The 26,127-nt window shown below is 35.8% G+C and overlaps 1 protein-coding gene across 1 annotated transcript in view; it reads right to left on the minus strand.

Moving 5' to 3' along the window:
- Positions 1-308: 308 nt before the first annotated feature.
- LOC311095750 (cadherin-18) overlaps positions 309-26,127 on the minus strand; it is a 102,212-nt gene continuing 76,393 nt past the window's right edge. Inside the window, exons 9-12 of the mRNA XM_084134481.1 lie at positions 21,008-21,129; positions 18,235-18,352; positions 4,968-5,219; positions 309-1,191 (exon numbers count right to left, since the gene is read on the minus strand). Of these exons, the coding sequence (XP_083990607.1) occupies positions 638-1,191; positions 4,968-5,219; positions 18,235-18,352; positions 21,008-21,129 (1,046 nt within the window). The 3' untranslated portion in view covers positions 309-637. The remainder of the gene's footprint in view (positions 1,192-4,967; positions 5,220-18,234; positions 18,353-21,007; positions 21,130-26,127) is intronic.

Genomic DNA, 26,127 nt, shown 5'->3' on the forward strand with positions numbered 1-26,127 from the left:
GATGTACTGTGTTCATATTAAATTATTAAATATTCAGTGTTCATTGTTTCTAAAAAAAATAATATTTGTGTTGTATATCTAAAATGTCTGTTTGAATTTTCCTAAGGCACCAACAAGAATCATAAATAATATACAACCAATACACAGATAGACAGACATATACACACAGAAAGATAGATAGACAGACATAAACACAGAAAGATAGATAGACAGACAGACAGACAGACAGACAGATAGATAGATAGATAGATAGATAGATAGATAGATAGATAGATAGATAACAGTGAAGGATAACTTCATGTATATTTATGTGTCAGGAATTCAGGACTTTATTGAGCAATAAAAAATATACACCAGTTAAAATAGTTTCCTTATTTCCATTAGTTTTTTTTTTATTCTTTTTTGCTTGATTTTCTTTTTAAAACCATTCTTGTCTTGTTGGGATTCAGAGCTCCGAACATCCAAAAGAAATGAGAGAAAAAAGGCAGCCAGTCTGACTTTACAGCTGTAGAGCGCGACAGTCCGAGAGCGTCTCGTTGTATTGATGAAACCATGACGGCGGATGTCGAAAAACATTTTTTTTATTTTTTTTTTTTACTGTTGTTCTTTCACAGTTTTCTCCGACATTGACAAATACTTATGTCTGCTTCTCCGACTCCGCCTTTTCAGTGGATTCAGACGCCGTTTCAACTTCCTCTCCGTAAAGTTCTGCTATTTTTTCAAATTTTGGACCCCAGTCCTCCAGAGAGTTGTAGTCCAGTTCGGAATGTGCTCCGGCTGACCCGAGCGAGCTGACAGAGCCTGCTGGCGACCCCTGACCCTCGTAGGCGTAGGTCTGTAAAGAATCGTATGGCGGGACGCTAGTGTCCTGATCCGCCTCGTCCACCCTCTGTTTGATAAACTCACCGACGTCCGTTTGCTCATCCGTGTCCAGGGACGAGGGGCTGACACGGCCACGGGCCGGTCTCCGTGATGACCACGGCCGGATGCACTCGGGCCGGACGTCCCGTCGGAACTTGAGTTCCTCTGCGGCAGCTGGGTTGCGGAGAGCGATGATGTCAAAAGCCTCGGTGTCCTCCTCCCCGCCTCCTTCGTCGTCATACGTCACGACGTTCTCACGGATGTCCTCCTCCGAGATGATCAACGGCTCTTTTTTGCTTCGCCTCAACGTAATGAACAGAATCACGATGGCTGTGAGGAGCAAGAAGAATACTGCTAATTATATCAAATAAAACTGCTTAATATTCATAAACATGAGTTCTGAAAAATAAAGAGAAATATGATTCAAATGAATGCATAGCATTGCCTTGATGAGAAAAGTTGAGAAAAGCCTGATATTATAACAAAATCAACAGGAATGGGAGATAATTGCATTGTGTTTATTAAATATCATCCGGAGCTGTGGGAAATTTTGCTAGGAGGTTGAAGGTGCATACTGTATTCATGTCAAGTACCGGAAAACTGAAACAATAAATAAATAAAATAAATAAAAATGATTCATCAATGTTATTAACACTGAATAATTTCTCCAGGGAACGCTCCACCATTACAGCAAATGTGTCACGCAGCAGGAGACGTGCGGCACATTACCGGGATAAGGGAAAAGCAGGTGTGAAGCATCGTCAATGCACGAACAAGCAACACATCAGGGGCCAGAGATCAGAGCGGATGAATGATCATTCTTTCATATCTCATTGGAACGGAAAGAGCCACGATAAATGAATAGCAAGTCAATATCACACATTAGTCTAGATTAGCTTTCAGTTCACTGATGCACTATTAGCTGACACAACTAAAGGTTTATGAAAGGACTTCTAACACTGTCTGTACACATGTGAAATATATCTGAATAATATTAAAAACAAGTTCTGTGTGATATTTATTTAAAGTTTCTAAGTCTACAGAGGACTATTTAATCGGATAGAAGGTAAAATCCATAGGAAACTCTTCAAATGAAATTAATAAAAAGTCATGAAAAGAATTATTAAAATAATTATACAATATATATATATATATATATATATATATATATATATATATATACACATACATATACATATATATATATATTTTTTTATATATATCTTTTTAAAAAGCAACTACTGTTTTAATAATTAAATAATTTTAAATTTAGTCATGTAGAATTCATGTAGGATATATACAAGTGCATATATTTTTTTTAAATAAATATATTTATATTATATATATAATCTTATCTCTTAGCTCTGGTACTTATCTACCATCTTATCTAATAAACATAATGATTCGACTAAACATGATTCAACCAAGAATGCAAACAATGTTAAATTGGGTAATTCTTGTGGTAGGCAGAAAGATAACGAAACATCGCGAGCTGTTGTATGAATATTTCATGGTAGCAACACACCATTGTGCTGTTACACAAAACGCAAAAAGTGACGCATTCTGTTCCGTGTTTGCTAACAAACAAGTAGCTCTCACTCTCCTCGATGTAATCAGCTGAGCTAAAGCCAGCAAATAGGAAGCAGATTTGTGGAGTGGAAGGAGGGAGATTTTATCAACAAGTAGATTTTACCAGGAGCAAACAGAGCCGTGTTTGAGCAGGGATGTGCAGAACAAAGCTAGCGCAACATGTAGCACGCCGTTCAGAACTATATTTAGCCCCGGCAGCTGCTAGGGTGAGCGGTGGAAATCTCTCTGGCTTTTGAACAGGAGACGGCATCACAGCCGAGAGGTGAGACCTAACCCATCTATGCATCCAGGGCCGGAGAGAGGGAGGAAAGGGATGAGAGGAAGAGGTGGTAAAGTGCTCATGGATGTCTGCATGAGAGAGAAGCCTATTTTTTTTTTGTTTTAGTTTGGGCTACTGAGAAGTATATATATATATATATATATATATATATATATATATATATACACACATATATATATATATATATATATATATATATATATATATATATATATATATATATATATATACACACACACTGTATACACACACTGTATACACACACTTCTGGTTCGCTATCTTTGTGGGGACTCTCCATAGACTTAATGATTTTTATACCATTTACTTTGTTTATTAACCCATTTCCCTCACCAATGTAGATGATCAGCGCACACACAAACACACGCACACACGTACACACACTTACGTACACACACTTGTCTGGTTTACTATCTTTGTGGGGACTCTCCATAGACTTAATGTTTTTTATACTGTACAAACTGTACAAATCTCCTTACACTAACCCTACCCCTAAACCTACCCATCACAGAAAACTTTCTGCATTTTTACATTTCCAAAAAAACTCATTCTGTATGATTTATAAGCTTGTTTACCCATGGGGACCTCTATTTAGGTCCCCACTGTGACACGAGTCCCCATGAGTCTGTGTGCATTCAGGCAAGTCCCCACCGGGATAGAAAAACATGAACACACACACACACACACACACACACACACACACACACATGCACACATGCACACACACACGCACACAGTCTGGTTTACTATCTTTGTGGGGACTCTCCATAGACTTAATGGTTTTTATACTGTACAAACGGTATATTCTATCTCCTTACACTAACCCTACCCCTAAACCTACCCATCACAGGAAACTTTCTGCATTTTTACATTTCCAAAAAAACTCATTCTGTATGATTTATAAGCTTGTTTACCCATGGGGACCTCTATTTAGGTCCCCACTGTGACACGAGTCCCCATGAGTCTGTGTGCATTCAGGTTGAAGTCCCCACCGGGATAGAAAAACAGGTACACACACACACGCACACACACACGCACGCACACACACACAGTATGGTGCGGTATGTGAACACTACCGCATTTATCAATGTTTTGATGTGGTCACGACCCTTCACCTGCTGTTACGGGACCCATGAAATCCTTTAAGTACGCCCTTTACTTTTGATCCGCAGGTTTAAAAGGTGAAAGATGAAAAGTCAAGGGTTAAACAGGGCTGGATCATGTGGAATTAGGACAATGAATACCAGAATCCTGCTGTGAATACTAAAACTGGAAAGGGGATAATTGGGGAACAGTTGAAGAAAACCAACCTCCATTTACCTAACATACACATTAAAAAAAAGAAAAGAAAAATAATTCTAATTTTCTTCATTATTCCTAATTCTTCAATTCTATAACATTAATTAATATTATATTATATTTTTATTTACTATTTTTAATATTTACTTGATAAATTATTTATTAAAATCTTATTTTTTACCATCTTTTCCATTTAATATAATTGAATATTAAAGATGGTACATAAATAATGTTTAGATATAAATATAATCTAAAAATATAAAAAGTAAATATCAAAAAAAAAAAAAAAAAATCATGTTTAATGATATAATATAATGGTAGACAATTGGTCAAATGTTTAAATATAAATGCATATTAAATAAAAAAATATATAATGTTTTATTTATTTTATATGTTTTTATAATATAATAATCTTTTAAATATAATATAACTATATGTTATATTTATTCAACATTATTTACTATTTTAAACATGTATTATTTATTATTTAAATAGAATATTTATTATTTACAAGTCAATTAATTACATCAAGCAATAATATAATTCCCTAACATCCATAAGACTAGAACACCCTGCCATAGATTATTATTTTCTTAATATTCTGTTATATTCAGAAATATGTTATATTGCAGAAGTTAGCTTTACGAATGCTGTAACACATTACCTATGAATCACAGCACTTATATTCTCATATACAGTTGTGGCACCCCTGGTAAATATCATCAAAAATGTCTGCAAGATAAATCTGCACTATTTATTCTTTTGATCTTGCCTTCAAAAATATTCGCAAAAATCTAACCTTTCATGGAAGTAAAGTAATTAAAAGTGAGTGTGGGGGGTAGGGATCACATTATGAAATACATGTTTGATAAAATAACTGTTGATATGTTCTCAGGCATCATTTCCAGGTTGAACTCACCCAGTAAAATGAGCACACAGAGCAGGATGGCTATGAGAGCGCCCGTGCTGAGCCCTGCGGACGAGAGAAATGCTTCGCCCTGGCAGATCTTCAGTCTGGTGCCTCTCTGGCAGGAACACACCCGGAGCGTGAGGGTACTGGTGCTGCTCAGGACGGGCTCCCCGTCATCCCACACCACCACCGGGAGCTCATAGAGTTCCTGGGTCAGTCTGTGGAAGCGCCTCCGTCTGGCGATGATGTTGGCAGTGTTGTCTGCGGGCAGAGACAGGGATGAGGTCACAATTAATGACTCACTGAGCTAACGGATGGCTTCGGATGAAATATTTGGTTTATATGAAACTTGACATCTGTTGCTTTATGGGAAAAACATCCACATGATTTTAAACTTGAAATAGGGGGAGTAAAAAGTGACAGACTTTAATTTGTTTCCTATGTTATATGGCTGCCACATTAAAAATAGTCTTAGAAAACTAGGCCTTCAATATATATATATATTTTTGTACTTTCCAAATGCATTTTACTGTATGTATAGTTTATTGTTTTATGCTTGTCCCAGACCCAGACTCTTAATCCTAAAACATGGAATATGAAAACAATTTAATCGATCATACAATAGCAACAATAACAATAATAATAAAAAAAAAAATCTATTCCAATTTTTTGTGTACCATTGCCAGTATTTGTGTGAAAATTAATAATATATAATTATAATATAATTTTTACTAGAGCTGTCAAATCGATTAAACGCAATTACTCGCATCTAACATAAAAGTTTGTAAATATAAATGTACACTATATATATATTATATATATATATATATATATATATATATATATATATATATATATACATATACACACACACACACACACACACACATTATATTTGCTGTAATTACCACCATGACCAAAACCACTGTCACTTTTCAAAGTTTTCAAAAGTATAATTGGTAGCCAAAGAGAAGCATTTTTTAAAGTCTGAATATATTATTGTGCGTCATTTCTCAATAAGCTGTACAGCAATTGTGTCAAATTATAGAAAAATAATTTTATTTCATATTTTTGTATTTGGATACATAAAATGCTATTAAATAAGTCCCGTAGTTAATATTATTAGTTGATAGAAATTAGTTTAGGCATTAGTTTTAAATGCCCTTTCTACCAACGTCACTTACTACTAAACTAGATATAGAAATTACATTTGTTGTTTAAGAAAAATAAGGGTTCAGACAAAATGAGGGATTTCATATACATACTCTCTATTGGACATTAGTTTAAAAAAAATATATATATAAAAACATGCGAGTGAGCTTGACTAAAAGTATAGAGGGCCAACAGTGCCCGCAGTTGAAGAAACACAAAAGGCTAATAATTGTTAACAGAACAATGAGCAATTGAATTGAAATTAAGAAATGAAAATGAATGAAAAGAAGAAAACGAGGAAAATCCAAGGGTGAAAAGCAGAAGTAATGAGGAAGAGTGATAACAGGCGAGAATAAATACACAGACACAGAGAGAATAAGAGGAAAAACAGAGAGGGAGAAAGAGGGCAGATAAGAGATCATTATATTAAATTAGTCTGGTTTGAGCACAGGCCACTTTCGTCGAGGCTCTCTGCCTCAGTGTGTGCCATTTCAGAGCATTTAGGAGCCCCATTCCCACAGATGGGCTTTTAATGGGAGAACCCACATTCCCTGAGCCCAGAATACGTGAGGTCTGTCTAATACTGGCCGTCTACAGCACAGCGAGTAAAGCTCTTAACCAGAGAATCAACCTAATGAGCCTCTATCTCGCTCTTTCTGAACTTCACATCCTCCAGCAATCTTTGCGTTTCTAAGCATTTTGAGTGAGGGATGCTGGACGGACAAGGATAAGGGGAAATCAAATACAATTGAGCAGCATATGAGTCAAAGAGTGAGTGAGTGAGAGAGAGAGAGAGAGAGAGAGAGAGAGAGAGAGAGAGAGAGAGAGAGAGAGAGAGAGAGAGAGAGAGAGAGAGAGAGAGAGAGAGAGAGAGAGAGAGAGAGAGAGAGAGAGAGAGAGAGAGAGAGAGAGAGAGAGAGAGAGAGAGAGAGAGAGAGAGAGAGAGAGAGAGAGAGAGAGAGAGAGAGAGAGAGAGATGGAAGGCTTTCCACTTCTGATGTCATTTCTAGTGAGAAATTACTATGGAAGTAATTAAATATTTGCTTAGTTTTGCTGTAGATCATTAAACCATTTCGTTGCATCAGAAGTCTGTCTGAAATCAGTTTCGAGAGGTGTACCTTATCATTGCCTGATAAGGGAGTGAGTGAAGTTTCTGGACGCAGTCAATATATCATTCAGGAATGAAACAAGTGACTTTCAAGTGAACCATTGAATCATTCATCCAACAGATTCGTTCAACAGCACTGATTCATTCAGTAACGCCACAGTGTTGCTCGGAGATGCTCAACGGTTCATTCTGCTGTGGCTCGTTTGAAACTGTTTTTGTGGCAAATCAAAAATGAACAAAGCTTGCATGGGACATCTTGTCACATATAAGATCACAGCAATTGCAAACCACAATGATCCAGTGATCCAATTCATTTCGAATGGAGAAAAATCAAGTCCCGCCCTTCATTTTTCTTGTTCGAGAAGGCATGTCACAATAGGAAAGCAAAGACGATTGCAACTTCCGTTTCATGGCGACTTTAATATTAGTAAATAAATGTATTATAGTGTTATCGTACTGCTTTTCCCCACTCATAATCATCGATAAGACATGATCACATTACTTGACAACTACTTCTACTGCTTTATGTGCACGCACATATGGAGTTTATGTGCACGCACATATGGAGTTTATGTGCACGCACATATGGAGTTTAACACGGATATGTGCATTTACGCCTGCACACATATGGGAACGTCAGAAGCTGCTATCTGTCTTAACATTCCCTGCCAGCGCAACATTAAATACCTGCAGATACACCAAAAGCTCTCGCTCCTGGCACCCAACTGTGTCCCAAAAACAATCACAAGAGACACACTACAGAGAACACACTTTTCTAAACAATGTGCTGTCTTTAATACAGGTAGCCTACATGATATCTGTTTAAAAAAAAATGGAGAGAGAGAGAGGAATCTGAAGGCTGAAATCTACTCCCAAATTAATCTGAAGTAAACATCTTGTTCTTGGCAGACAATACATGACACATGACATCCTGCTCACAAGGGTCAGAAATACAAGAATGTCCAAAGAGGCTCTGCATTAATATTTTTGTCAGTCTTCACAACTCAATTTTCTTGGTCTGGAGGTAACAAAAACCATTACAAGTGCAATAATAATATTATATGTAATATTAATATTAAAATAATATAGTATTTAATAAAATATATAATTATTTACTATATATAATTATTTAAATATATAAATATATATATATGTTTATCTCCGTTAATTTATTTAAAAACTTTGAACAGGGAATAACCCTTGAGAGAGAAAATGAAAAAAATATGAGAAAAGAGAAACAAAAAATAGACATAATTCAATAATGATAAAGGAGTAAATAAAGCTCCTTTGATCTGAACATCTGATACAGTTCTCAGAGTTCCACATCTAGTTCCACATCTTACATCATTTATTATTTGATTTGATTTCAAAGGTTATGATGCATCTGATTCCAATTCTATTGAATTCATTCAATCAAGTATTTAAACCAAAAGTTGATGGCAAATGGTTTTATATGGTTAGAAATGATATGCCTTAATAAATAAATGCAAAAATCCAAGAAAATCAAATGCAGGCATTGAATATTGGCCCTGGACAAGTTTAATTTCACAATGCACACACATGAATTACCAAAACAACAAATAAACTTCTAACTATGAAGACTTACAATCAATAAATCGTTTCCCAAATGATGCTTATAACAAATAAATGGAAAGAAGTTTTGTAGAGAGGGAAACGTTTGTGTCTTGGTTTATGTTGACGTGTGGTCCTGCTGGTGGCTGACAGCACGCTGTCTCTAATTGCACCGCAACACTGCTCAAACTGACATGTGAGAGAATAAGCTGCATGTTCAGGACACAAAAACAGAGCGAAACCACCACCTTCACATCTGTCAACATTTCAGTCCTGAAAACAACCGCCCTACAACTGATATGAGGGAAAATGGGTCTTATCACACACAATGTTTCCATTTCCTTTAAAGGAATTAATTTCCATTGGCCAAATAATGTGCGTATGCTAATGAGATGCTCAGTGATTGGTAGCTAGCACTCCATAGCCAATTAATTCTTATTCGATTTGCTGCTTCACTCAGCTCCGTCAAAAGGCTCATTTAAGACGTCGAGCATCTTGCGATGTCATTCAGCTCTTCCTCACAATCTACACAAGCAAAGACAAATATCAAGTTTGAGTTATTTGCTGCAGATTAAGCGGATGCTTTTGAAAATACTTATGCTTTTACAGGATGAATATAAAGAACAAGCAATCCAACATTCTTATAATTTCATTACTCAGCGCAAACAATAAAAACTAACATTCCAGCTCCCAACTAGGCGGTTACAGTATATCGCACAAAACTGGTCTTTTCGTTCGTTTTTAAGCTAAAGTGGGGCAAATAGCCACCCTGTGGTGAGCAGGAGGTCACCGAGTCCACATCTTTGCCCACTTCAGCAGAAAAAAGGGCCATTTTGATTTTATTTGATAAGAATTCTGTTATTTCTACTGTTACACTGGGCTGCTTCTGAACAGGTGAGTTGATGAAACTGCTTACTACACAACTGTTTGCCAGGCGCTCGGTGTGCATGCTGTTTCTCGGCTCAATATTTACACGCTTGTTTTAAGTCCATCTTCTTGAATCTTTTATCCTTGTCAGAAGCAGTCTGTATGCAACACAGTTTGTGCACTTGCAGCAAATAATTTATTCAGGACAGTTTACGTTGTGCCTGTTATGGAAAGCACAACTGTTTGTATGGCTGATACACAAGGTTATGGATCTGAAAAAAAATCAAGTCTAAAATATTAAACTCCGGAGCATAATTCATAATTCACCTTCCTGACTCATTTGTATATGAATAAAACCTCAAACACCTTGCTGGAGATTTATTTTTCTAAGTCAACAGACTTCACTAAACATTTTCCCTGGCATGCAATAACACAGGCAGGGAAAATCCCATCGACATACACTGTAGGACTAGAACCAAATAGAACAATCTAGCAACCCAACAGAACACCTTAGTAACCCAACATAACACCTTAGCAACCGTAAAGTAATGTGCATTGAAGAGCAGTAATTTAAAGTCAACTTGAAACGGCATTTGGACAAAATATTTCAGAGTAAACAGAGTATTCAACAACAATGACAACAACAAAAAGTGGGCATAATAAGTCAGATGTGAATATCATTGCCTCTTTTTCAAGTATATTGTTATAAGGTGTTTTTGCTCTGTGTTTTGTTGTTTGATTAACATTAAAAAGAAAAAGATAAAATCACCCACTACTCTAGACTGAATAACTTTTGTAACTTTAATAAGGATTAACATATGTTTCATGGCAAGAGTGGCAAAAAGTTAGTTTTAGAATTACAATACAAATTACAAAAGTACACAACAAAATGACTAAAATGATATATAATTGTATATAAATAATACTTAAATAACACTGATAACTATTTGGCTACTGGTTAACACTATTTCTGCAGTAGAGTCATTGCCATTTTTACAAGAACCCTTCAATCGAGCCCTATAAAGTGTGAATGGTTGGAGTGCTTGTTATAGTCCATGTTTGGTCTCTCTCATCTCAAAAAACGTCAAAACCACAGCATAGTCTGGGTAATACGTTATCAAAGAACTAATATAAAGAATTAAATAGAATTAGAAAATATCTAAGCAACACTGAGGCATTCCCTAACCTCAGAAACTCCACTGATTTATCGTTCCCCTTAAACAACAAAAAAAAAAACTAAAAAAAAACAGACAAAATTATAATTTTGAAGCAATAAAAAAAAAAAAACAGCTTTCACTGGGAAAACAGCCATGTTCTGTCGCATAACAACACTTCAATCTGAGTGACACTCCGACTAATTAAAATTCCCAAATATCATCAGCCTGACAGCAGCTTTCGACTCCTCTGATGAAGGGCTGTACTAGAAAGGTCTTTCTGTATGAAAACGTGCAAAAAGATGCCTTCAGAAATCAATTGATCTATTAAAGTAACTGGGTCGTTTAGAGATCTGAGCGCTGGTTTAATTGCCTGTAAAAAAAAAAAAAAAAAAAAAAGGAAAAGAAAATGTCATCGTGATGATTTTGCACCAGCCAAAGGATCAAGGGAAGACTAATTATAAGTAATTCGGAAGTTAGGCCATGTTCCTTGCTCAAATTCAGTGTCTGTTATGAATAAATAAATATATTCTTTATAAATAAGGTTGATTCTGTATTCACACACACACACACACACACACACACCCTTAATCCCGCCGTTTGCCTGAGGGCCATCTAGCTAAGGCAAACAATATGTGTGTGAATAAGAGAGATTCCCCAAGTTCTTTTCTTCGAGTTTTACTTATGATGTAATCCAGATCACTGGACTTAATTTCCATGCTGCTAAAAAACATGATCATTATACACAAAGATTAAGATACTTTAAAACTGTAGTTTCACAAAACAGTCACTCAATCTACTGTAGTTGAACTAAAGTCACGCTTTTCATTTTAGATAGTTTGATGCACATCAAACAAACAACAGAAAGTAACTACACTGAAGCAATTTAATTTTGTTATTCATAGATAATTGTCATGAAGTAAGCATGAAACGAAAGTTGTAATAGTCTTTTCTTCCCTATTGTGATTTGTGACAGTATATATGAGTGAAACGACTTTAATCTACATTACCAAATTACTAAATATTTAGAACGGTTTTGTGAAATTAATCTACTGATTCACTGAAACGATTCAGCTCAAAATATTAATTTATTCATGATCTATTCACACAATGCTACATCTCTCATGAGCTCTTACAAAAGCACCAAGAGCAACAAGATGTTGAGATTTTAAAAGAATAATTGCTTAAATTTCTGTCTGTTTCTCACAAAAAGCTATCATACGTGTCCACGGACCAGAACTAGTCTTCTTCCCTTTCATTATATTGAAAAGACATCTTTTATCATGGTCACTCATAACTCAATATGTTATCTTCAGACTGTATTGCATTCCCATCATCCAGTTAGGAAATGGCCTTATGTTCACCATCATAATAATGATCATAATTAGTGGTAAATGACTAATTTCTCCTGTTACTTTTTGGTTTACAGTCTATCAGGTTTCCTGTCCAGTCGCCCACCAACGGACTGACACCAAATAAAAGAACAGCCTTCTCAGAAGCTGGCTGCATATTAAAACAAGGTAGTGTTAAACACTAAAGAGAAGCACGTCTCTATAAAGGCCTGAAGATACGGTGTATTGAGCCGATGGAAATAGGATGAGAGTCTTTCAGAGACAGATGGAAAACAGGAAGGATAGACAGAGAGTGAGAGAAACAGAGAAACAACTAACAATTTATAGGAAGCGGATGGGTGGGTCTTTTTGCAAGAGAAAAAAAAGGGGGAAAAGTGTAAAAATTATATCTGGGACTTTTGTTAGAGATACAAGGAATAGTTCACCCAAAAATGATATATATATACTTTGCAAACAATAAAATAAAAAAATATTATGCAAATATATATATATTAATTAAAAAAATAAAATAATAATAATAATTTTGGGTGAACTGTTCCTTTAAGATGGTGTTTGAATGTATATGTGTGCAAGGGCTGAACTGATTAGCATGCAGTCAAAGCTAAGATTTCATGTTTGCGTGCCTTCAGCATGTTTTTGACCATGCCATTTGTAAGCTCACTCATGAATAATACCTTTCTAATTACCAGCTCCACTACAAAGCGTAATTGACAAGAGAACATAATCAAACTGAATATCCGTGCGAGGGCCCCTCTTTGCACTCTGGGGCCCTCCATCTTACATCGTTATTCACACAGAGACTGCATTCATAAAGCAAAACGTGAACTGACTATAATTTAGTCCATTTAGCCTTCCCTTTCACTGCGTACCAAATAAATTTGCACCAATAAATCCAGAAATAGAGATGGAAGCAAATTATATTTATTTTGCAGCACTCGGGTAATTCCATTGAACATCTTAAAAAGTCAAAGGTGGAAAAAAGTCAGTCAGTATGTTAAAATGTGTTTACTTTTCACCACTAAACAGTCATTTACATGCATACAGAGTATCTAAGTGCCTTCATAAAGACCCATTTGCGCTTTTGCAGCACTTCTAAAGATGAAAAATTGGTATTATTGCTAAATTTGAAGCACTTTGGATCTTTGTAGACAAGGGGGCTTCACTTACTCACAGTCTCTCTACAGACACAATAAGAGCAGCGCACGTCGACATCGACCACCCGTGGCAAGAGCTGATAATTCTTGGACCGGTAAACAGTGGAGTGTCCCAGTGGAGAGAGATTAAAGAGCGAAAAACTGTGTGAGAAGAGTGAGATTTGCACTGAGTACCACTTGGATAAATGAAGTAAACTCCAAACTGCAGTCGTCTTGATAGGAAAGAAGTGGAACTCACTATACTATATCTAGGGATGCACCGACCATGATTTTTCATGGCTGATTCAAACATTTTTACAAGCAAATTGGCCAATTCTGATACCGTTGGTGATTTTTTACCCCTTTGTTTAAGCAGATGTATTTGTTGTCTATTTGCTAGCCATTTGAAAATATAGGCAACCACTGCATTTTAATCACAATCCAAACAAAGATGCTACACACATGTAACATGAGCATTTGTTTTTGATTTAAGTTAGACGGTATCATTTCAAGATTTAAAGCAAAAACAGAATGGTCTGACTTTATATTTGTGAAATTATGCTACATAAAACATATCTGCACAAAACAAAAACAGCAAAAGGACTGAATGAAAATGCAATTTCACTCTCTGACAGTAGGTGGCGCTTATGGAACAGCAGCAATATATCGATTTCTTGGTTAGCAATATAGCGATCGCTGTCAACGCTTATAAACCCTACTTTAATAGGCATTATACAGAGGAAAGAGGAAAAGAAAATAGCAGTTATAACCCCTCACCCCCAATTCAAAATTGATATTTTTCTTCCAATATTTCGAGCATTGCGAACAGTGAGCTTGTTGAGCTTTTTTCAGTATCTGCTAGCACGCCTCCTCTCTTCTTTGCGTCCTTCTTCAGCGTGTTCCCGATCTGGCCTGTGTTAATGTCCTGTATACAGACTTTATAATATTTCCACACAAATGAAATTTGGGAAATTACTTCAATGCAGTTTGTTTGTAATCTGGAGTAGAGATCAGCCAAAATAAAACGAAAAACCGATATTGTGGGTGATATTGATTTATTGCCAGTCAAACCGGTTCATCTCTAATATTATCCAAGTCAATCTTTGTTGCATTATCACATTGATCTGCCTCTCTTCAGTTTTCTCCAACTGATCTTGAGACATGGACAACATCAAATTTTAACTTATTTATTTCTTAAAATGGCATTTCATTATCACTTACTACCCCTAAAACATCCATTCTGGGTCCATCTGTTAATGTAGATTCAAATTATGGCTGTCAATCAATTAAAAAAAAAAAATCTGATTAATTAGATAATATGCTGATTTAATGAATCAAATGATTACACATTATTATGAATGTCAAATTTTGCTCAGAAAAGACCCCGATTGAAGATATTATTTTGACTGTCAACTCGAGTTATTGAAATTAACGAAAATATTACTTCGGCATGCAACTCACTTCTCTTTGATTTTCAGCGACTTACACCATGAGCGACATGAAGCTGTGTCAAGTTTAAATACGTTCAGCTTTGAAAAGCACATCTTAAGACATATACATTGTGTATTTTTCCTCCAACTGCACTGTCTAGTTTCTCAAGAATGAATTTTGCCTGCTCTCATGAACTAAATTGTTAACCCTAACCCTAAACATAACAACCCTAATTAAAATAAATATGAAATTTAAGAAAAACTTAATCAGGTATCCTTCCAAAACCAACATCAAACCCTCTTTTCCCCATTCTTTTTTCATAAACCCCTACTGGTCCAGATTTGGACCCGAGAGCAGCACTAGAATAAGAGTGGTCTCCTTGGTAACCTCAAGCCCGGAGCATCGGTGTTGAGTATTGCATTAAGCCCGTCGGTTCAGGAGTTTAGAGAGCTGGTAATTCATTCGACAGCAACAGTGACTACACTACTGTGCGAGGTTATACCCGTAATCCCTCCAAAGGAATACTACAGCTTTTGACAGCAAGGGACAGTGATGAGGGAAATAAACCGTGCCAACCACGCTTGAGCTGTGTATTGGAAATCTGGGGGCTGGAAGAGTGCAAAAACTTTACCAGTCACTTTACCCAAAGTTCACCCAAGGCGCCACAGACAAGAAGTGATATTACTTCATGTAGGGTCTAAACAACACCAACATTAAAAAACAAACATATCTTAAACCAGCCTAAGCTAGTTTTCTGGTCTTATCTGGTCTGTTGGCTGGTTTAGGGTACTTTTTTTTATAGGTCAGATTGGGAGACCAGCTTAAACCAGCAAACCAACGTTGGTTTGTTAAAGTCCCCCTGTGGTGAAAATCAAGCTTTTAATGTTGTTTATATGTCTATGTGGTGTATGCTTCAAGACAAACCATGTGTAAATTCATAAGTCAGCACCATTGCTGAGTGGTTTCTTTTTAAAACTGCAGTGAACCAAAAACATGGTTTGAAATTGCCAGTGTTTCTTACATCCCAAACTACCTTGTAACTAGTGTTGTCACGGTACCAAAATTTCAGTATTCGGTACCGATACCAGTGAAAATCCACGGTTCTCGGTACCAATTTCGGTACCAAAGCTTAATTTAGATTAAATTTACATAATTATATTAAAGTGTATATCACAGTTACAAAGATGGAAACTGTAGTATTAAAAACACTTTACAATAAGATTCCATTTGTTAGATAACATTAGATAAAATGACCTAACAAAAAAACAATAGTTATATACTGTCGCAATTATTCTCCTTTAGGGGTTCATTTAAAAATACATTTTTAAAATCAAAAGTTAACATTATTTCTGTTAACATTATTTAATGCACAATGAATGAAGTGAACAAACATGACCAATCAAGTGTTTGTATTAAATAACATTCACAAACATTAATTAATGTTGTAAAAATATATTGTTCACTCAATGTGTTATGTTAGATATGAATGGTATCTTATTGTAGCATTACCAAACTATACAGAAGATTAAATATGTTTTATTTGACTTGACAATACTTTTATTTAATCCAAAACTGTATTCATATTTAACTTTAAAAGGGCTTTTTAAACCTGCTAAGAGTTAAATCTAAATCCAGCCAAGAATAAGACTAGAACTGCTTTTCTGACGGACTGATATTAATGACGGCTTTTTATTTCTCATCTCCATAAATATATCTAGTAGTAAAGCTAATGCAAGGGCTAGAAATCAATTAATAGGCCTATGTCACACTTCCTCGTCGTCATGGAGAGCGCAGTTCGCACAAGCGTTTGTACTCCCGTGGCGTCTGTCGTTGCTATGCATCCATGAACGCGCATGGAAAAGCGAGCGCGCTGCTTCTATTATGAGCGCGCTTGCCGCGCGCCATTTGAAATAACGTATCTGCACCATAGGATCTGCACGCGCAAAAACATCAGCACCTCATCAGCAGCACCGCCGATCGCCATCAGCGCTTTTATGAAGAGGACGCAACTGCACGCGCTTCGGGCATGCACGCGCATCAAGTACCGGATTTGAGAAAACCTGGTACCGTGACGTTTAAAAAAAATTAGTACCGAAGTACCGGGTCTTTTGACAACACTACTTGTAACCAATCACGTCAATGTGCGGGCGGGCTTTAGCATTATCATTTATCATTAACTACGCTGTGAAGCAGGGGTCACAAGAGAAGCAAGGTTATCCCGGTATATTTTTCTTTTGATATGAAAAATCAGGTACATTTAGCAATATAACGAGTGAATTATGTTATCACATTTTTTTTCTTTAGTCAAGTCAACTTAGATAATTCATGTGGTTCAGATAACATACTATTTTGAGTTGCTGTTGATTAAACCAATCAAGTTGCTGTTGATTAAACCAATCTCCTTCATTGTATTAACTAAAAAATTTTATTTCAATGAACTCAAAATTTTAAGGCACCCAGGTTATTTACTTGTTTAAGCAAAATCAACAATCATTTTTTACAGAGTAAAGTTGACAGAGTGGATCAGGTACTCTGATCTTGTGAGATTGTGTGAGGGCGGGGCTAATTTGTGTATTCTTAGAACTGAATGAAACTGTATACTGAATGAAGCAAGGGTGTAGAGTAACATTCAAGCTATTTTAAGGCATGACACACACACACACACACACACACACACACAAAATCAGATTATTTTTTTATTTTTTTTAAATATGTCATTTTGGTGATCAAAGATGAGTTTTAACCACCATCTTACAGATACCCAAAACATACACAGAACAAACAGAGCAAGAGCAATAAATAACTGGTGTTATGGTGGTATTGATTATTGATTATTGAGAGAAATGCCTTTACAGATCACTGATTTAACTTCTCAGCAGCTATTAATCATGCATAAGAGATTTTACTTCTGTCTGCATCTGAACTGTCATCAATAGTCTCTCTTAAGCTTGCGGTCAACATTTAATTAGAACCTAAATGCTGGTTCAACATCAGCCGGGAAGTTCATCGATCATATCAGAAGAATTCTGCAGTCATTTCCACCTTGAAAGCTATGGCAGCTTAAGACCAATATAAACATTTAAAGCTGTTTATATTTTTTAATAAGCAAGGATATGTGAATTTATATGTTTAGCTTGTATGCAAATGGCATGTATAGTAAACATCTTCTGAAAGCTATTGTAAGCCTTTTGCCGTAATGGAAAAGATTATTAGTCCGCACACATCAACACAAACCCATTAGGATTCCCACATATTTTGACTAATTAATTTCAATGACTTTTCCAGTTGTTTTTGATTAAAGGAGTTTTAAATATCATTTTGATAGAGACTACACTCAAAAAGAGCAACTAGCTGATGAAATATTTTAGACTTGTAATTACTATTGTAATTAAAAAAACATTGACATCCTGACATTTCTAGGTTTCCATGACCGTGAAAGAGGCAACCCATGCACATACACTTAAAATGTACCCAGAATAAATAAATAATAAAAATGTTTTTGCATACCTTCATTGTCTTTAATTGTAAAGTTGGGGTTGGCAGGAACTCCTCCGGGAAAAGAGAAGGAAAATCCTTTTCCATTGGCAAAATCATCTTTATCCACAGCAGTGATTGTCTGAATGACCTGCCGTCAACAGAACAAAATCAGGAAAGACAGCGGTGAGAAACACTTTCATGCCCATCTGGGATGGTTTGTGAACTTTCTTAGCTTATCTTTAGCTTTTTTTGGTCTCTCTGGTGAAGGTGGTCTTGCTACAGTAGATAATATGCCTAAATTGCATGTATAGATTCCACCAGAAGTCTAATTCAGCAGGGTTCAGAAGCTCAGCTTATAGTTTTGCTTCATTCTTTCTGTTTTTCTCATTCTCTTTCTCTCATCTCAGAGTGAACTCAGTGCTTCTGAAATCTCTGCAGGCATCTCAGCAGCTCCAGGAAGCTGAGTGCTTTGTGCATCAAAACCAGCAGGTCTGTTGGTCTGAGTTGTCCTGGCAACCCAATAGGCATTCGATTCCTTGAGTGTGGTCCATTATGAGTTGCACATCCCTCTGCCGTACTCCCTGCAAAGAGCAAACACTTCCAACTGAAGAGGCTCAGACCGAAGGAGACCTTAATTGGATCACTTCTCGCTGGTGTGAAACCAGAAATGATAAAAGAACAACTTCAAAATAAAATTTGTAAAGTGAATGCCTGTAAATTACTGTGAATGTTTTTAGAATAATTTTGTTTTTCTATCAATGTTAGTATGTTGCTATTATTTAAAGAAATTAGTGAGACAAAAAGGTTTCCCAAACCAGGTAGTCCCGCACTAAATCCACACCATTGGTTGTCATTGTCAATTGTTTCAATGTTATATAAATGAATTCAGTGTCATATGATCCTTCAGAAATCATTCTAATATATTGATTTGGAGTTCTTGTTATTGCTGAAAACAGTTGTGGTCCTTAATATGTTAGTGGAAACTGTGATACACTACTGAGATGCACTAATGACCATTATTAATAATTAGACACAAATAATAGCTGATAATAATTGAGCACCAATCAGTATATTAGAATGATATCTGGATGATCATGTGACATTGAAGAATACAAACGCTTCAGCTTTGAAACCTGAGGAAACTGGAGCAATTTCTCAAGTCCTAATTTCTCCTCTCTTTATCAAAACTTGCAAAGCTCACTCAGAAAATTATTTCACTTTATTTAAACAATTAATTTCTATTTAACACCACTGTATCAGGTTTAAGGTTCAAATGTGATTGCTTCATGTTAAATTGACTTGAAACAGTTATTCTTTGACTTGATGTTTTCATTTTGAAATAACGTTTCAATAAAGTAACCCAATCAAGCAGGACTTTCACTTCCCATCATGCTTTGCAAAAGGGTTGAATTGGGAGAGCAAATGTCGAAATAAAGTGCTATTTTATGCATTATTTTAGCAAGATGAGAAAATGGAGAGACTTGTTAATGTTTAATGTTCTATTTTGTCGGTTTTTAGAAGTTTCTGTTATGTTAGTGGTTTTGCTGATTACCATTGTGGTGAAATGTTGTGCTGGGTTGATGACCTGCTAACAAGAAGTTGAATTGCTTTGATAATAAAGTAACCACTATGGTAGAGCTTTGGATGAAACCAGTATGTGTAACAAAAAGCTATCTTTAGTGTGTTATGTAAATCACAGGACTAAACAAGAAGCATTCATTTCTGGGGTTCTATTGGGTTTTACTTGTTTCATGTTCAGCCAAAGAGCTGATAATGTATAAAGCATGTTAAAATACTTCCTCCTATCCAGGCATATATGCAGACAACTGTAAAGTAAACCATCTGCATGTTGATTTTGTCAAAAAATCTAAACTGGTGCTGTCAAAACATTTCTCTGTTCTACTCAGCAACACCGTCTCAACCAATGATGTGAGATTGGGGGTGAGGTGATCTATTTTTACAACCAATGGCGGATGGGGGAGGAGTTTGCGATCATCTTTGGTTGGTAAATGTTGGTAAAGTCAGTTTGGTGATGCTAGTGGTGCAGAAAGAACACATTACACTTTTAAAACACATGAAAAGTACCCTTTAATGTGGTACTCCCGTAATGTAATGTGGATAATTTTTGGAACTGAATGTACTGTTTTATGTTGGGAACACAGGGGATATTAAAATGGCCTTGACCTCATCTGTCCTTTATTTTCTCTCACTCTCATCCCTCTCTTTCTTTGGGCCACTGGTGAAAAACAGCTTTTCAAAATTAAATGGAAAAGTGTGGGTAGGAAAATAGGAGTGTGCTTTAGTGAGTCAGAGCTGTCACGCTTTGTTGATCAGATTTTTATTCTCATTGAAAGATGATTAGCATTCTTATAACCCCCTTCCATTTTTCTATTTCAGCCCCTCTAAATATTCACGCTTTCTCTCTTTTCCACACCATTCATGGCAGGGAACTGTGGCGCTCCTTAAGGGAATTTTCTGGGCAGGCTGATAATGTAAATCCATATTGATTAGACCCATAATGTAATCTTTCAGATGACCAACTTAACATTTGTCAGTACAGTAACTGCTAGCATTTTTAATCACTGCACAAACAAATACAAAATGCATATTTGTGCATTACATGCATATACATGATGCTAATAAGTAAATAAACTGATTAAAACAACGGTTAGTTTAATTGCTTTAACTGCTATGTTCATTTTGAATGCATTTTTTGTGGACTCAGCCTCCTTTGACGGGCCGCCACAGACAATAAATGGTGTCAGAGAGAAAGTGAGAACAGTTCGGCTGTTGTGGGACTTGCCTGTCCTGCTCTGGTGCTTTCACAGATGATGATTTCATCTTCTGTGTTGATCTTCGGAGGATTGTCGTTCACATCCAGAACCTGCACTGTAACGGGCACGTGGCTCTGAAGACTGGGATTGTCTGAAAACAAATAGATACATTACAGCATGAGTTAAATACATCAGACGGCTTATGTGAAAGAACATCCGAGGATAATGAAGATCCATCTGTCCATTAAATCATTAACACATTCAATCATCAATCCATCCCTTCATTAATACATTCATTCCATCCATGGTGCATTTAAAATGAAAATCAAATCTTTCATGTGATAATTCCAATTCAGAAGAAATAAATTTGGTTTAGGGTCCAATTCTCACTGCATATTACTAGGATATTGGCTGTTTATTAGTACTTATGAAGCACATAATGCCTTATTCTACATTTCTAATCCTACCCAATACCTAAACTTAACAACTACCTAACTATTAATAAGCAGTAATTAAAAGTTTATTGTGGTAAAAGTCATAGTTAATAATTTAATAATAGTGGGAATTGGACCCTAAAGTGTGTCCAATTGTTGTTGTTTTTGTTTTTGTTTTCAAATAAAAAAATGTATAATGTTTTTTATGTTTTGAGTGACCTCATAAAGATAGTTCTTAAGATATTGACAGGTTCAAACACAGTCTAAATACTTTTTTCACATTGTTTCCATTGAATTTGATGGTAAATCTGCAGAAAACTATATTAAAATAATAAAATAAAAAAGTCAAAATATTTTAAAGAGATCTGTGAGTACTAAATTCTTCTTAGTAGTTGAAATCATTATAAAACTTAGCGAGCTATTTAATTAAACACACAAGGATTGGGGGGTAAAACTTTTTAAACGACAGTAGTTGCAATCTGCAGGGTTCCATGTGGACATTAATGAACTAGAATATATTGCTGAATACAATTAAATTATATGTAATGGCAATGACTAATTCATATCTGATTAACAAACACAGGTTATGCAAATTCCTAGCATTCTGTCTCAAAAGAACACATATCTAAACTGTAATCTCTAAAAAAAAGGTAAATTTGCATGCACCCCTTGATCCCTGGGTGGGATTCGGCTAATTTTGTTTACAAATAGGCTAAATCATCTAATAGCAATTCTCAGAGAGAGTCGGACCCATACTGATTTAATTAATTTGAATCAAAACACTATAAATGCAAAAATGCTAAATTAACAAGACATTATAATGCTCCTAAATTAAAAACAGGTCCACAGCAAGGATATAAAACATTCTGCACAATTATACGTTGAGTAATTAACAAGATAAATTACATTCAGTTAGTGTCTTTTGAATCTACTTAGCATCTTTTAGACTCACTTATCATAGTTTTTAATGAACTAATAATGTTTTTTCTTTTTAAAAAAAAACACATACTTTTGTAGTTTTTACCAAAGCATGCATAGACAGATAGACAGATAGATAGATAGATAGATAGATAGATAGATAGATAGATAGATAGATAGATAGATAGATAGATAGATAGATAGATAGATAGATAGATAGATAGATAGATAGATAGATAGATAGATAGATAGATAGATAGATAGATAGATAGATGGATTTCATAGAGAATGTGAGGGAGTAACAGCCTATTAAAGTTTCTTGGTTGTGCTCGGCGTGTGTAGTGTTTATTATTAGATGACTTCATGCATGTGTTTCACAATGCTTTCTAGAAGAGGTGCATCAGCTCTGTTCGCCCTGTTTCAACAGGATATCTGCTCATTATAAACAGGGAAAATTATCAAATGGTGGTAGTAGGCTTTTTTCTGATGAATAACACCTCGTTGTTCCCTCTATATATTTCCAGGAAGGTACTATGTTGGCGTATAGAGTTGATCATTAGGGAAATAAGTACTAAAAAAGAGAGACCTTCCGTGAGATGTACGCCGTGGGATTTCAACTTCGTGATCTCAATATTTTTTTTTACTAATTGTGTTTAAAATGAGAAATGAGTCCTCCACATTAAGCACTGAATGATGTAATCCAGTCAATTTACTTCCACATTCAAACTATTTGTATACAGTATATCTGATATTTTTAATGCACTTACATTGTTTTTAATTCAACAGTTTTAGATTTTATCTTTGTTTTTGATTAGTTCAGTGCTTCACGAGACAAGTAGTTTGTTCTCATATAAAATATGTTATATAATAGACATTACATAGTCTTGCACCTTTATCTTTTTTCCAATATTCAAATAGTTTTTTCTTCAAATCAAAGTTTGCAATGTTGTGATTCATCTTAGAGCTGGTTGGTTTGGTTCTTATAGAAACTTTGTGAAATGCAGAACCAAACCAATAGAAAAAATTGTTATGCGAGCCTAGGCTGTTTAAAATCTGGCAATAAAAGAGCCAGATCTATCAGTTTTATAACTCAGAATATTCATGCACCACAACTAAAAGTAGCTGCTAAAATAGCATGATTTCTGTCAACGGCATGTGAAAGTGAAATAAACATGCGTATAATTGCCGAGGCGTCTTATAAGTGTACAGGCCAAGTGAGTTCCTCTCCCTCGTCATACTCACTAACAAGCACTCTAACATCAATTCCCACCCAAAGCATGACCAGGAATTCACATTTCTCAGAATGAAGCCTTTAACCGCAAGCCATTGCCAAGGCAACAAACAACACACCATTAGTTAAGAAAAAAAAAACTACTTTTACTCCCTTCAATGCATATTTGGGATTATTATCAGAGGCCACTCCACCACGGACTATACCACACATCCACAGACTCCATTCCCCATAATCCTTTGCTCAGACTAATCATCCATTATCACATTCACCTGTGTCTCATCTTGTTTACTCACCCTATATAAGCCTGGTTCTTTCTGTCATTCCCTGCAAAGTCTTGTTTAGTGTTTGTACTGTTTTTTCCCGTGTTCATGGTTTTCTTGATTCTCTGTCTGTTCCCTCGGATTTATCTCTTTGCCTCAGCCCTTAACTGCTATGGTTTGGATTGTTTGCTTGTGTATGACCCTTGCCTGGATTTGGATTACGATTGTGGAATAAACTGCATTTAGATCCTCAACCTTCTTGTCTCAGAGCAGTACGTGACAGACAGGGATATGTTCACAGCCTGATTGGTCAGCTTTTTTTACGTGTATTTCACGACGAAACTTACCGAACATCCAAAGCAATGCTGTGTGCTGGGCTAAATGCACTTGTTGTATGTGCGTAGCCGACATTTGTTGGTATTTTGACCAGCTGAGAACTCGTGAAGATCTTTTATAATGTCTAAAAAGGAGTCAAAACAGCGGCAGGAATCCCTCCGTCACACACAAACGAAGATCTGCTACGACGAGACGCGGTTCTGACGCCTGTACTGAACTGTGATGGACAACATCACGACTATGATGAGAAAAAACAGTTATGCTTGAGCATTCTGTCCTTTTTAGGGCTGCATCTTCTGACATCATGTCCCATTTTTGGTTTGTTTACAGTTCTTTGGTCCGTGTTGCGTTCATATTTCATTCGAACCGCATCAGAGTTTTTTTGAAAGCGAACTGAGACCCATCTTTTCAGCGGCCTCGTTCCGCTTGTTTGGTGTCACCAGGGTTCAGATGGTAGCGTTCACACTTATTCAAATGAGTTTCTTTTAATCTAACCAAACATGCCAAGTGAGAACACACCCTTAGATTCATATTTTATTGCACTTTCATAGCTCAGAAGATTTGCCACTGATATATATATATAAACAAGTAATAAAAACTCGGTGAGTGTTTTAGCGCAATTTTCTCACCTCATGGGATCACAACACTAAGAGATAGTAAATGTTTTCCGTTTTTTTTTTTTTTTTTTTTTTTTTTGTGCGTTCCCGAGATTAGACCTTCCTTAACATAATGCCGAAAACCCGAAGTCTCTAGGTGGTCTGGTTGACGAGTAGATAGAAGTGCAAGATTGGTGCGCACAGACAGAACAGAAATCATGAGTTAACAATCGCAATTTTGTCCGTTGGAAAATTGCGCTAAAAAAGAAATTCCTTGAGATAAATAAAAAGACAATTGTTCACAAATAGCAATAATATAGAGTTCCATTGGATAGCTCAGATAATGTAGTCATAAAATATGTACCTTGAGTGCACTTTAAGTCGCTTTGGATAAAAGTGTCTGCCAAATGTATAAGTGAAAGAGAAATGTTGATGAACAAATCTGAGCACAGTTTGAGACATAGTTAAGCTTTTTTCTGAGGCTCTAGTGGAGAAAAATGTACATCTCTGAGCAGCAGACTTATGTAAAAGTCTCCATTTGATCTCATCACTGTCTAGAGAAAATAACCGATATATTAAAGTGATCTCATTTTTCATTCACATGCTGGAATATCATTATCATATAGAAGACTGAATGTGTGTCATTCGTGCTGGGTGTAAGGGTAATTACTGTGATAAAATCTACAGCAGAAAAGTCACGGGACTCCATTTATATTACTTCCAGTGATTTTAATCATCTCAGAGATTATACACTCCAAATAAGGTCCCTCTTCGGATTGTAAATTTTACAATCTATGCTTGTTTTTGATCTCTTGCATGAGTGGCTTTTTTAAAGGGATAGTTCACCCAAAATTTAATTTCTGTCATCATTTACTCACCCTCCTTTTGTTTCAAACATGTATTCATTTCTTCTGTGTAACACAAAAGGCGACTCTTTGAAGATTGTGCTGATTGCTCTTTTTCCATGCAATTACAAAGCATCAAAAAGGGCATAAAAGCATCATAATAGAATCAGTGATCTATATACGGCAAGACTTACGAAAGCATTGGATGAGCTTTGTGGAAGGAAAATCTTGACATTTATACTCCTTAGCATGTTAACGAGTTTAAAAGAGTAGCGATGCAAAATCTCTGAATGAATCATTCTTTTGATTCAGAACTTTCAACGAATCTGGAACAGAAAAACTAAATCTGAAAGATTCAATTATAAATCAGACTGAACTGGTTCTCAAATTCAACTGAATCAATGATCTGGTCACAGCAATTAACAGCTCACTGAAAAGGAAGTTTATGAGTGCAACATCTTCCATGTAGAGAATATAGTGCACAAGCCGTATGGACTCTGTAGACTTGGAATTAAACCTTTTTCCC

The sequence above is a fragment of the Abramis brama genome, assembly GCF_963993115.1.
Source record: "Abramis brama genome assembly, chromosome: 14".
In the NCBI taxonomy this organism is placed as follows: Eukaryota; Metazoa; Chordata; class Actinopteri; order Cypriniformes; family Leuciscidae; genus Abramis; species Abramis brama.